General features: G+C 48.5%; 1 protein-coding gene across 19 annotated transcripts in view; it reads right to left on the bottom strand.

Annotated features, from left to right (window-relative positions):
- Positions 1-3,047: 3,047 nt before the first annotated feature.
- phldb2b (pleckstrin homology-like domain, family B, member 2b) overlaps positions 3,048-14,244 on the bottom strand; it is a 54,262-nt gene continuing 43,065 nt past the window's right edge. For 13 of the 19 annotated variants that reach the window (XM_069189924.1, XM_069189922.1, XM_069189921.1 and 10 more), the window contains 8 exons: positions 14,026-14,040; positions 13,547-13,582; positions 11,626-11,833; positions 8,697-8,790; positions 7,399-7,545; positions 6,611-6,830; positions 6,026-6,111; positions 3,048-5,535 (listed from right to left, as the gene is read on the bottom strand). In XM_069189924.1, the coding sequence (XP_069046025.1) occupies positions 5,395-5,535; positions 6,026-6,111; positions 6,611-6,830; positions 7,399-7,545; positions 8,697-8,790; positions 11,626-11,833; positions 13,547-13,582; positions 14,026-14,040 (947 nt within the window). In that variant the 3' untranslated portion in view covers positions 3,048-5,394. The remainder of the gene's footprint in view (positions 5,536-6,025; positions 6,112-6,610; positions 6,831-7,398; positions 7,546-8,696; positions 8,791-11,625; positions 11,834-13,546; positions 13,583-14,025; positions 14,041-14,244) is intronic. The other 6 variants (XM_069189927.1, XM_069189940.1, XM_069189941.1 and 3 more) reach the window with 3 other exon arrangements.

Below are 14,244 nucleotides of genomic sequence, written 5' to 3'. Positions count from 1 at the left end.
TTTTCCATTAGAGAGCTATGATGAGCAATGCACTCTATCATTTTTCAACCACTTCACTTCTTACTGTGTTTTTTAAATCGAGTACTTTGTTGTATATGCTGCCCTACATACTGTATATAGTAATAGTCAGCATCAACAGAAGTGCCTTGTTGCATTTCTGAAGTCTGTTGTTCCAGTAGAACACAGACTAGCGCTGTCTATTGACACAGGCTGCAAAGAAGGCTCCTGTCACTGGGGCTACAGTCACACTGGCCCCCGTAGCATCATCAGTGGGCATCAGACCCCTCTCATGCCTTTCTCAGCTCAGCGAGGACCGGTGAATGGCACCCTGTACGCCTTTTGATTCGGATTTCCTTTCACTTTACAACATTCCTGGTTCTGTGAAAAAAAGCCAGCGTTTGTCAGATTTTCTTTTCCGACGTGCGCACCAATACAGACACTGTTCTTACAAATTCTTCCCAAGATCAGTGATCGCGAAACTCGACAATCACGAATGAACACGAAGTTGTCTTGGGGGCCCCACACTGCTCATTAGGCTGATGGTCCGTCCTGATGGCTGTCCGGGCCAGGCAGCAGTGTGGGGCAGTGCTTTAGGGTGTGGGTTCCAGCCCCAGGTGAGACACTGCTGTTGGACTGTTGATCAAGACACTTCTCCTGAATTGCTCCATTATACAATCTTCATTTGCGTAAAAGGATGCAAATGTAACCTTCTTATATAAAAGCGTTACTTCAATTAGTGGCTCTGCTGATGAGGTTATATTCCACAATCGAGCATTACAGCTCTCGGAGAATAACTCCCTGCTGAAAGGATGCCTTCAATTTGAAGAAAAGATTAAACTCCCTGTTTCACTGTATAGACCATTGAACTGTTTTCTGCCTTGATTATTTTATTATCATGGCTGTAAGTAGGTATCCCATTGCATTGGCACAACCTTGAGATTTTCTTGTAATCAAGAAGAAAAGCGAATTCATGCCTTGTACTTTTTTTTAAAGTTAAAACCCTCGCATCTGACTATGCACATAATTTAAAATAAGGTAAAAAGCGTGCAATACCTACTGTAGCTGTTAGTGGTATCTTTAACACAGTGGCTCATAAGCCTGAAAGGACTCAAGCTACCCAGCAATTTTCTTTTCTTCCCTGTATTAGTGCCTCGAGTTAGATAACAGTCCAAGATTTAAGCATACAGACTCATCATTACACTGGACAATTTGAGCCTCCACACAAGCATTCTCTTCAGTGGGCTCCAGCAGTCCAGTGGCTAAAACCCAGAGCATGTTTCTGAGAGCTTTTCTGTCTCTCAAAGATATCATGGTGACCTTGAGTCCAAGGTCCTCACAAAGTAGGGGTATTTAACTCTTGTGTCCTCACTAAAAAACCCTTTGGCTTGTATAATCTAGCCCACCTGAATTTACCTCTTTATTCAATTAGTGAGGCCTTTTCTCAGTGATGCTCCCGATTAATGTCGTGGGCCTGCTGGCACAGAATAGTTGCCATACATCACCCAGGGGTGACCTACACTTCTGCTGGATCCCCATCTCTTGAGGACCTCCTAATGTGAAGCACTTTGGAATTTTTGGACTCCAAGAGCTATTTAAATGCAGGGAATTATTATTACTATTGATTACGTAAAGCCAAGATTCTATTTTATGTGACTCTGTGGTAGCAAATCATATTATGATGCATCACTCAAGTGTATTGAATTACTGTCGAAGGGCTACTATGACTGGTATTGTACAGAAGCACTCCACTGTCACACTATAGGAGTATCTGCTACTGTGTCTTACACACATCCAACTGAATGACCTGACACCAGACTAGAGACTCATGCTGTGGGGAAGCAGGGGTCTGTGGGATACCAGGAGTCTGGGAACCACATCCATGAAATTCTACTGTGCACTGGGCATCTGATGCAAATGGCAGATTCGTTTTCTGCAAGGCGAATGTTGTACTTTCAATTATTTAAGAAGCAATTACACAAGTGTCCCATCTCTGTGGTTGTGGAGCTGGGTTTTTTTTATGCATTTGCCTTTCTGGGTTATGCCATTTAAAACTTTAACACTGAACATTGGAGGCAAACAAGTTGCTCATCTGCTAGTCAGGAAGAGCAGCGTGGAGCAGTGGTCAGGGCTTTAGTGTCACGACTGAAAGGTGGTGGGTCCAAATCCTGCTCTGACTCTGCTCTTGTACCCTTGAACATACTTCACCTGGATTGTGGCAGTACAATAGCTTGCTGTGTGAATATAAGGCGCTCTTTATGAAAGTGTTGGCAAGTGAATTAATAAAGTAATAAATGCATGTGCATCTAAATGCTTGCTGGTGCGAAAAGGAGGAAGTGATATGAAAGGACCAACCCACAGCCTTAAGAAGGGGTGGACAAGTTAGGCTTGAGGCAAAACAAAGGGCATCCTTTGTGAAAGTAACTGTTAAAGAGGGGTAAGAATATTCTTACTCCCTCCAGAATATTCACTGCCTCCCTCAGAGTTAGTCCCCAGTGGAATCCTCCTGGAGCTGCTTAGGTTAAAACCCTTAAGAGAGGGCACATTTAAAACAATACATCTCGATTATTGTTCCCTCCGACACAGAAACTGAGAAACTGCAAGCTCCTCTCGAACCAACCCCTGTTCACACGGGTGATCCGGTATCTCTTTCAATGACCTTTAGATCACAACAAGCACCTGATACTCCAGGCCTGCAGAATCGTTTCTATTCACTTAGAATTTACATTTTGTTACCTGCCCTTTATTCCTTTATCCTGGGTGCGTTTTCTACAGTTACACCTGTGAAGCCATATACATGTCAAAAGGATCTGTTAAAATTGCATCCTCATCCTCGGCGTGATGTCCGATTCATCAGCAGTAATGAGCCACACTGAAATGATTAAAATCATCCCAATGTTTAACCAGCTTCTGCGACTGTAACACCAGACTTTGAAGGCCCACAGACTGCACAGAAAAACAGGCACAATCCCCTCCTTGATCCACTGGGCTTACAAACTGTGCAGGGAGCACCGAGCACATTGCTCAAAGACACAGAGAGCAAGGATACGTACAGTACACAATGGAATTTATTTCTTTGAAAAAATAAAGGAAGCATGCACGATGAACAAATGCAAAATGGAATAAAACATTAAAGTACAATAAAGCTTTCATTAAGAAGAGTGGAAAAAATATTTTCAAAAATCAAATTTTGTTGCTGTCAATTATTTCCGTAAAGCGTTAAATGAGCTACACATTCACTTATTTCAGATTCATTTTCAGTTGGCATACCCAGCAACCAAACATGTCTCATTTCATCCGCTTCACATGTGGCAGGAGACCCACCTTTAATTATCTTGTGTTAATGCTCCCACAGGTGTTCAGCACCTAGCTAGCATGCTGTGGAGGGGGAGGGGCAAGACGGGATATACATTTCCTGAAACAGTTTAGAAAGAAAAATGCAAAAAAAAAAAATGATCAAAAAAAGACACAGGCTTTTCCCAAGAACTGAACCATCGGTGGATTAAAACTCCTCTGTTTAAAATCTTTAGCACTCTCAGACTGTGATGACAAAGCGAATTCACAATTTGTATTTTGGAGTGGGGGAGGAAAGGGTTGAGTTTCATCGTGATACTCATATACTGGCCTGGGGCGCCCTCTAGCGGGCAGAGTTGGAACCACAGGGAAGAATTGAAGCTTCAGGGGACGAGAAAAGGTGCTCACTGTCTACACCCCTCACGCACACATCATATGTAGCATGTATGTAACGTCAAAACTAAACAGGATTTTCAAAGTTGCACAGGAATTCCTTTGTAGGTCGGGTAAAGATTATGCAAGAAAAGGGTTCAGTCTGCAGCATTTGTCAACATTACTGCCATACAAAAGATACACGCAATATACACACACATGTATGCAAATACATGCACAGGTTTATATGCAAATAGATATGATTAATAAAAATATATCCTATGCATCATTATTCAGTAAGATTTAAAAATATTACGTGAGATTTAAACATAGATAGAACATACAAAAAGTGTGGTTAATAATGAGTTAAGAAATAATATGGCTGATGTATAAAAATACAGTATAATTACCATGCACTGCTGCAGAGCAAGGAGCTGAGTCTGGACTTGCCTGAAGTCGCCATCATGACACCTTTCTCAATGCATTTAGCCCACTTCACAACATTCCTCTGCGAGTGAGCAATGGCCATGAGCACTAAGCACCGTGTCAATACTTATAACTGTTAACATCTGACGTAGTTTGTCATCAAAGGCTCCAAGTACCATTAGTGTACCCTGTCAATTAACCCCCTGCTCACCCAGAACTCCACCTGCACAAGCACTCAGAGCAGTCTGGCACCCAGATGGGCAGTCCTGCCCTCACAAACCCATTAAAATCACTATAAAAATCTTTGGTTAAAAAACACAGAAAGATGGGTCGTGGTTCCTGTTTCCTAGGTCTTTGCTTTAAAAAATTAATTACCATAGGTCGAATTTGGGCTTCTTTGTTCCTGAGCAACATAAGGCGAAAATACGGAGCTCAAACATTAATGAAGAGACAGAAAAGGTCGACACCCAGAGGTGCACGCCGAGATGAGCCCCAGCCGCTGGTGTGAGATCTGGGTTTGGCGGAAGCACCGTCGTCACACGCTCTTTCAGATCAGGATCGATCCCGAGCCGCTCTGCAGTACCCCAACAGACCCCACCGCTCCGCAGACAGCGGGACAGGGGGGCAGCGCGGGCAGTGCCCGCCAGGCCACGCTGAGAGAGGGGGAACCCGGCCTCGCCCAACGCCCATCGCGCAGCGGAGGGTGCGCCCCCTTCTGTCCAGGGGCGCCGACCAGCTGGGGGAAAGCGCTGGCACTCGTCCGCAAGCGCTCTTGCAGGGAGAGGCACGCCTTCGCGGGCGCGCGAGTGAACCTGGCCTTTGCTCCCCATGGCCAGGAAAGCACCGAGGGTGCACAGAGACCCGGGCGCCACAGCCCCTGCAGCGCAGTCCTGAGCCACACTCGCCGACGCCGGCCTCGCCCGCCCGCTCGCCGGTCTGAACACCGCCCCCTTGTTCCCGACCAGCACCAACGAGCCGGTGATACTGAGCTGCTGCATTGCTGTCCAGGGGAAGTGGGCTCCCCCCCCGGAGGGGCGGTACTATGCCGTGCAGCGAACGGCTGCAGACTGGGGTTCGAGAGGCTCCTCGGACGTGGGTGGTTTCTTAAGCCTTTTTATAGACAAGCGAAAACAAAATTGAAAACCCACTAAAAAAAAAAATAGAAAAACACAAAAAACGGAAAGAACACACTGTGCCCAGTATTCTAGTGTACCCGTTATCTGAAGGCAGCAGTGGGGAAAAAAGTCCCAGGACGGCGACCTGTCGGGTGCATCCGCGTTTTCAGCAGAAGCCCCGTCCTGCCGGCTACACCATGAACTGTGTGTATCCCTCTGCCCCGGTCACGATGACGTCCATCCAGATCCGCATGGTCTCTGGAGAGGGCGCCACCATGTAGTACACCCGGTCGTGGGTCTTCACGCTGAACGTCAGGGAAGGATTTGGGCTCTAGGGGAGGAGCAGGACTAGGTCAGCCCACTAGGGGGCAGCAGAGTAACACTCAAGACACTTGCAAGGTTTTAGTGCCTCGCTCGCCTTCCGCAGCTACTACCAATTTCTTGGGACAGGAGAGGATAATCAATTCTTCAAACATATCCTAACACTCTCAGGGAGATGGAGGTGGCAGCTGTACCACACACGACCTCCAAATGGCAAATTCACAGATTCAGCAAAATTATGATTTCATAAAGCAGTAATTACACCGCAAAAAAAAAGCTCATGCTAAAATTGTTCCAAAAGCCTTTACAGTCTTGAAGAAAAAGTATTAACTGGAAACTTCCTGGATTTCCCAATCCCACTGTGACAGCGGGCCCAGAACAAGCCAGAACTGAAATCATCCCAGCTCACCCCGAAATCTGATTTCACACTTGCCAGCGTGCAAACTACCAAACGGCTCCCGTTGGGACAGCACGACGAAACAGAGGTGATCAGGCCCTACCTTGTGCGCGTTCTTCAGATGATCGTAATACACTTCTTCAATGGCCTGGAAATATATCACTCCTTTCAACTTCGCTTCGTGCTTATCTGTAGAAAAACACCAGAGAAATGTTTTTTTTAAGAAGTGTCACGTCCATCTGGGAGGGATGAGAAGGCTGGAGCCGTGGATCCCTTCAGGAAATGGCTGAATTCGGTTCTTGGATCGGACGGTTCAGATGGGCCAAACGGCTCTACTTGTTCAATAATAATAATTAATAATTGCTAACACTTGTATAGCGCTTTTCTGGACACTCCACTCAAAGCGCTTTACAGGTAATGGGGATCCCCTCCACCACCACCAATGTGCAGCCCCACCTGGGTGATGCAACGGCAGCCATAGTGCACCAGAACGCTCCCCACACACCAGCCCTCAGTGGGGAGGAGAGCAGGGGGATGAAGCCAATTTATAGCCGATTCAATTGTCACCGTTCTTGCATTTCAAGACTCCCGCACTGGTAGAATACTGCGCCACCATGAGCCTGGCACATCCCAACGGCCATCACGGCCCCGCGAGGGCGGAGGACAAGGTGACGCGGAGCCTGCCAACCTGCGAAGTAGGAGAGCGTCCTCCTGTTCCTGTCGAAGACGAACCAGCGTTTCTTCCAGGTTTTGATTTTGCCCCCCATCTTGACCAGGAAGCCGCGGCAGGTCTTCTCCGTGAGCGAGACGTGGTAGCAGGTCTCCGTGTTGTGCCCGGCCGACTCGATGTGGCTCCGCAGGTCGAAGTCGTCCTTCCGCACGGGGAGGTAGCGGGTCAGGGGCCGGGACTGCAGGGGAGGAAAGGGATACAGAGGCGAGGTGAAAACCAGGAGCCTGGCTAGGCACTGGGAGACGGTGAGACAGTGAAAACCAGGAGCCTGGCTAGGCACTGGGAGACGGTGAGACAGTGAAAACCAGGAGCCTGGCTAGGCACTGGGAGACGGTGAGACAGTGAAAACCAGGAGCCTGGCTAGGCACTGGGAGACGGTGAGACAGTGAAAACCAGGAGCCTGGCTAGGCACTGGGAGACGGTGAGACAGTGAAAACCAGGAGCCTGGATATGCAATAGTAAAGAGGCAGGGTGTGCCCATTGCAGCACCCAAACCATTTGCCCTTCCCTGCAAGTGCCAGCTTTCAGTTTTATAGATAAAAAGCATGAAGATATGTTTTCTCAATTCTTTGCCAAGCACTTCATTTGATCTAGGATGTCAAGTCTGGCAGGAAGTGGAGACAAACAATAACTGAGATCCAGCGAGACCGACTTGCAGCCCGACCACAACAGGGCTGTCGGCAAAAGCATAGATGCACCGCAGCTCGGCCCCCCCCTCAAGACGGGCGTCGCTGGGAGGCGCCCACCTGTGCCCTCTGCTTCTCCCGCAGCTTGACCTCTCTCTCGATGAGCTTCTGCCGCCGGCTGGTCTCCTCCTGCAGCCGCTTCTCCAGCTCCTCGCGGCGGCGGCGTTCCTCCTCCAGCGCCTGCCTCCGGGTCTCCATCTCCCGCTCCTGGGGGACACCACAGCACAGCACCTTTAACCTCGCCGGGCGGGGCCGCGGGCTGCCCCCGGCCTCCGGGACGAAGGCACGGGCTAGCCCAAGGAAACGTGCCTCTCTCCCGAGGGACCACACCGGGGTCAGACTCATACTGAACAGCCAAGAGTCGCTCGAGCGTCCCACTGAACGATCTACTGCTCGACGGGACAGTGGACTGGGAAGCAGGCGGTGGGATGATTCAACCTGCTGAATGCCTTTCCTCGTGAAAATCAAGAAAGGGAAACGGAAATTAACCAATGTGTCCTTGGGATCAAGTGAACAACGCCTTTGTTGGGTGTCGGAGGCTGGACTAAGTCACCTCCGGTGAACTCGCCTGCGGTGGACAAGTCCCCTTTAGTGAGCTGTTGTGAAGACTGTCCTGCTGGATGTCAGCGAGTGTGGCGTAGCACAGGGTGTGAAACAATTTCCTGGGTGTTAAACACAACACACCATCGGAAGGTCTGGGGCAGGAGTGTACGCTGCACTACTACCTGTACTGCTTGATGGCGGCCTGACTGCAGAGCATGACTATTCACGGCTTAACTGCTTGCAGGGGAAATTCAAAAAGAAACCCACACGTAGAACCATGGCCCACAAACTATTTTCTGTGCCATGTTGGTTAATGAATGACTATTAAGGACTGTAACAGTTCAGATTCCGGTTCTAGGCTTTTAATGACACAGGCTAACACTGTCCACCAGCACAGCAGTCTGCCAACAGGGAACTACCTCTGAAGCACCATCACAAAACCCCCTACAGGGTAAGTGGTCTCTGTTGCAGTCTCCCCTGGGATGGTATACAAGCATAATGAATTCAATCTGTGATGGTGATCATTCCTGCCTCTAGCGAAACTCTTCTAATTTTCATTCTACCTGAGCTCTTACCAGGCTGCATCAATTAGTGGCTCATTTGGTCTGTATTACCAGTTTCCCGCTGAAACCACCTCTTTCCAGGTCTGTAAAAACAGAGGAATTCAAGCTGCCTTTCAAACCTGCGGTGGTGGCGGGCTGGTTCCTGAACCAGGAACCGCTGTCAGTCGGGGAAAGGGAAGAAATGCACCAGGTTGCAACAGCAGCTGCCCCCTTGCTGGGGGCGAACGAACTCCAAGAAGGGGCTCCTCTTACCCGGTTCTCCAGGAGCCGGTGCTTCTCGGCCTGGGCCTCTCTCAGCAGTCGCTCCATCTCCTCAATCTTCGCCACATTGGAGGTGCTGGCACTGCTGGGTCAGAGAGAGGGTTACGGGGAGAGTCGCCAGTGGATTCCCCTGTTGGCAGGATGGTTCTCTTTTTGCGCCACCTATCCCGGGAAATCCGTCATGCTTCCCAGTAGATTACATGTCTCCCATTCCTGTCAGAACCCTGATACGGAGTTTAACATCCCTCTATAACACTGTTCATTCATGTCATTCGAGCTAGCTCTCGACTGATGGGCTACAGGCAGCAGCGAACCAATGAACTGCGCCAGATGATGTCATTTGTGGAGGCCTACATTTATTTCATGCAAACGGAGCCATCTGGAACAACCAGCGCATCCGCCTGTAGGCAAGAACTATGGCAGTAAATGGAAACAGTGTTTTAACACTGGGATCATATAGCAGGGTAATGTTTTTTTTTTTTACATATTCACTTTGTTGTCCCGGTTTTTCTGCAGTTCAGAAGTAACAAACCTTGTTAGAGCAGATTTCATTTGATCCCACTGCACTTATTAGGGACAGTAAAATGAAATCAATCGATGTTGCGCACCGCTGCAACTTTAAGAGCCTCATGCTGCCAGCTATCCGACAGAGCGCAGGGCTCACACGAGGAATCAATAACGCCCACATAACGCTCTTGGGAGAGATTCGCTGGTGTGAGATTCCAGGCCACAGCTGCCTGATGGAGAGATCACCTGGTCCTGATTTAACATCAAAAGGAACACCTGGAGAAAAAGACTGCCTGACCCCCTGGAAACACTCTACAGACCCCCTCCTCCCCACCACACCACCAAATGAAAATTCCATTCCAGCGCAGCTCCCCCAATATCATATACAGATAACACAAAAACTCATACAGAACGCTCTCGTGAGATAAGGAATGGCAGTTATGAACTTGGAATGTGAGCCCCACATTCAGCTATAAACAAACATCAAAGGCTTCTCCAGAATTGTGCATCTACTCAAACTAATTTTCTCCAGGCTGAGTTATTAATAAATCTGCTACAGACTCCCATCTGTTTCACTTTTGTTGGTTTGACACAGCTATACCATCCAGCCGCATAGCCTAAACCAGGAATAAATCAGGAGGAAAAAAAGAGAATAATTTCTTAGAAACCCAACTTAACAGGAAAAATGTTTAAGATTTGTCCTTATTTTCACTGCATACACTTCCTGGGCAGACTTTTCTATCACTCTTACATTTTTGCTTCTGAATCAGCTGTTGTGGAGAAGAGGAGAACTGGGCGAGTAAGATCAGCTGTGGCGAGACACAAAGCCGATACTGGTCATCGCAAGAGGACAGAGATCCCGAAGGCTGGACTGCAGCCTTGCACAGCTCTGGCACGGAGCGAGGGAGGGAGGGCTCAACTCCAGCACTGCCTCAGCCATCTGCCCAGCTGTGATCCAGATGTGCCCAGTCTAATGGCTGGTGTTGCCACAGACTCCCCCGGTGCCATCAGCCTAACACTGTACCCAACAATCACAGAGCATCCAGGCATGTGACGAGAGAAGAAGCACAACCGCCGCTTCAAATCGTCAGAATGAAGGAAAGATAACGAAGTTGTGCAACAGACCATTCGCCCATCTCTGCAGCCTGCTTGCACTTCTACAGATAAAGAAACAATCCAATATGCTGCTTTCCCTCACCCCTTATACCCCAGCTTGGTTTCTCATGCGCCATGGGCAGTTTGGAACAGCTACCCAGAAGCACAGAGTGGACCCGGGCCCGCTGGCCAGTCCTGCCCTGAGTCACGGCTGTTCACTGGGGCTCCAGGCGAATCGGTCGGCCAGAGAGTGAGAGGCAGAGCGGTCTCTGGCTGGACACTGCCTGCCCGCGATCGGTAATCAGCGAGGACCCGCAGTGGTAAAAAACAAAATTCTTCAGCAGTGAAATCTTGATTCTGGTAATGCTGAAAAAAAAAGCCCCGTTCTCCAAGTCTCGGCGGCTTTGCTGTAACCTGACTCTGCTTGCCCTGTGGACAGTAACTCTATATTTAACTTCCCGAGACACTGCTCCTTCCCTCTGACACTGGGGCCGAGACGCGGAGATCTGATCTCCCGTATGTTCATAGAGAGGAACTCTCCTGTAAATCCTAGACTTTACCTTTTACCCTTTATTAGAACAATAGCAAGCAAAAGAAACCCTAATTGCACTGCTTTATCTCAGTAAAGACCATCATACTGAAAAACTAAAGAAACACGAAGCCTCAATCCAGAGGCAACGGCCAGCCCATTGAACAACCCCCTTATCCTGCAGGTGACAATTAATCTCTAAAGTCCATTAATGAGTTATCTTTATTTCACTTGCACCCAAATACATCCCCTGAACAAGGCTGGATTTAAGCTGAACCACATGGGGTTTTTAGATGCCAACTAAATTATTCTTCAACATCTCAGCAGAGCATGGATGTGTTGTCTGCAGTCCACAAAGCACAGGTACAGAACTTTGCTGCTTTGCCTGGTCTTTCACCAACAGCTGAAGACCCCTGACAAGAGTTTATCTGGCGCAGTTAGGGTAATAATGTGTTCAACTGGTAAGGACCTCAGGCAGAACACAGACCTAAAGGCGAACACTAACACTTGGGCCCCCTAGGGACCAAAGCAGGGCACCTCTGCAACAAGGAGATTTATTTCAATCCCACAGATGGCAGTGTGCCACAGGCTCTGACAGAGAAGCAAGGACATTTCTGCAACACGATGTCCAATTAGTAAGCAGGGGACCAGCTAATGTTCCGCAAAAACAAACCATGCAACATGCATTTCCCCCTCTTGTCTGGAATGCATCATGGGAACTGATGCTTGACATCCTTAAGGAATCCCAGACCCGGTCTCGGGGCACACTGGAGAATGATTGGCACTTACCTGGAGATGTTGTCTGGGGAGCAGGCTGATATGCTGGTTTCCATACTGTCTGAACTATCAAGGCTCATTGTGTCGAAAGCATGCTCCTTATATCCGTTGTCAGCATAATGGAAAGAATCCAGATAAACATTAGATTCAGATGCTGTTCTGCTGCACAGCTCAGACAGTCTCTGTCTCTGCTCCTCGCTCATGTGGTCATGATTATGTCCTTATGGGGAAAAAAAAAGAAAAGCAACAGTCATATTTTGCCATTTTTTTAGTTACTCATGTACAAAACACGCAGTCCTCAGATGAAAGATGAAGCCACATGTGTTGTGTAGGGAAAAGCCACCTGCCTTTAAAGAGCTGTAGTCAGATGCCTGCACCCCATGTGTGCACTGAGCCTGCTGAAAAAGATCTCATAAAGTACCGAGATGCACACTATCCTTCTCCAGTTCGGAGCATGCTGTTCACGACTCCAAAATGAAAGGCATACCAACTGCATCTCCCCCCGACTGTGCCTACCAATGGCATGTCCAGAAGTGAGACAGAGGAACAGGGCAGATTAAGATCATAGCAGGCAATCAAAGTAACCACCCAACAGTTAAACACTCCCAGGGACGAGGCTTAATTACAGTATAGTTTCTCATGGTTAACAACTGACTACTCTAGTGTCTTCTCAATGCTTGCAATGGAAGTAAAGAATCTGCATGTTAGTAGAAAAATATACCAACAGCTCTGTGTAATCCCTCTGTTAATTACCCAACAGGTGTGCCGCTCATTGCACTGCTGACCTGTTGAACTGGACCCCCACCTCCACAGTTTAAAACAAGAACAGCCTCCCCTACTGCAAACATACTGCACGTGCAAACTCGATACTATCCAATGTACAATCCAAGGTCCAGATCCATGCTTTCATTTGCATTTTCCCGTATTTTCTTTTGGCACATTACAGTAACTCTGGGGGCAGCGCAGTGCTGGGTCTCCTGACTCATCACCGGTGGGTTGTGGGTTTGAGCCCCTGCTGCAGACACCGCTGTTGCACCCCAAGTCCAGCTGTATATAGAAACCAGGAGGAGCACTGACTCTAGACGATATGTTAATCACGTACAGTAAGTCCACCGCAGCGGAGTGGGAGCACTGGGTGAGCCGTGTATGTCAGGGGCTCTGGGGGGAATCAGAAAGCAGCAAGATTCCACTTTGCAACCCACACTGCAGTATTAAAGGACAACAGCAGCTGACCCGCCATGCAGCAGAGCCCACCCCACTCGCATGAAGAGCAGCAGCAGAGCTGCTGCAGGTGGTCAGGAAATGATAAGCAAATAGCAGATCAAAAGGCTCTGTATGAAGCTTCCTACACTCTCCCAGAGATGCAGAATGCTGAAATATATATAGCCCAACTAAAAGCCTTTTCAGAAAAATACATCACAGGACACAAGCCACGCGCGTTCATATCCTTATCGCTACGCAAACTGACTGGCTTCACTGCCAACCAGCATCCTGCACGAAGCTCTCGAGCTACTTTAAGAGATCAACTGAAATTACGGAGGCTTGACGTCTGCAACTAGAACCGACAACCCAACAATGTCTGGGTTGCCGACGAAATGAAAAAAAGCACACAACACCTGGAGACGCGCCTCAAGCCAGAGAGGCTCAGCTGGCAGCACAAATTACTCAACACATCCAAGTCCAGTAACTCAAGACGAGCTTGGGCCTTAGAACAGTTTAGGTACGGCTGACCGTCTCTGCTGAGGTTCTGTTAATGTGATTGAAGACGTCCTCTGACCATGCCGTGGCATGGCTGCAGGTGTCTAAAGCTGTGGGAGGCACAGCTCAGATTACTGGTTCTGAAACGATCTCGCAGTGTTCACTGGCCATGCAGAAGACGGCAGCGCCACCGTGAAGCACAGAGAAGAGCAAACAGAGACTGGCTCAGAATTACCTTTTTTAGGAGACCCCTCGGAATGTGAAGTCGTTCCTAAAAGGTATTTTGCAAAATAAATCAAAGCAGAAGGAGTTAAGGAAACCAAGAAATACTGTAGACACTTTGGTTTTAATATCCACGTGCATTTTTAATACATTTCTAGCAGCATGACACAAGACCTTAGCTCCAATGCATCTCATGCTTGACTGTGTGGTCAGTGGTCACCTCACAGCCACCAGGCACAGAAAGGCATGCAGGGCAGACCAGCACGGTCAGGGAAAGAGCATGCAGTCTCACACCCCTGCAGTGGGATCTCCAAAACACTGCGGTATCACTACTGCTCCCTACTGAATCATGCCGATTACTGAAAGGAAAGCACAAACGCCAGGTTACTGACTACTTCAAAACCGCTTTTCAATGCCCAGCTGCCCTCAGCCATAAACAGACAGCAGCTCCGATTAGGTTCACAAATGAAAGATCCACACAGCACGGCCTACCTTTCTTAGTCCTCCCTACAGCGAGGCAAAGAGAAAGGAGAGAGGAGTCAGGAGGAATCGCGCAACACTGAGAAGGGACGTGAGCAGACCACAGCACTAACCCAGTGCCCCAGCACGAGAGCCATGTTCTCACCTCAACACAGGAACTCAAGCCAGATGTGTATAATGAGGCACCCTACAGCCTGTAAGAAGCTGAAACCTTTGACAGCAATATCTGGA

Source organism: Lepisosteus oculatus, chromosome 5 (genome assembly GCF_040954835.1).
Source record: "Lepisosteus oculatus isolate fLepOcu1 chromosome 5, fLepOcu1.hap2, whole genome shotgun sequence".
In the NCBI taxonomy this organism is placed as follows: domain Eukaryota; kingdom Metazoa; phylum Chordata; class Actinopteri; order Semionotiformes; family Lepisosteidae; genus Lepisosteus; species Lepisosteus oculatus.
Note: the sequence above shows the minus strand (reverse complement) of the source record. Positions and strands in the feature narration are given on the sequence as shown.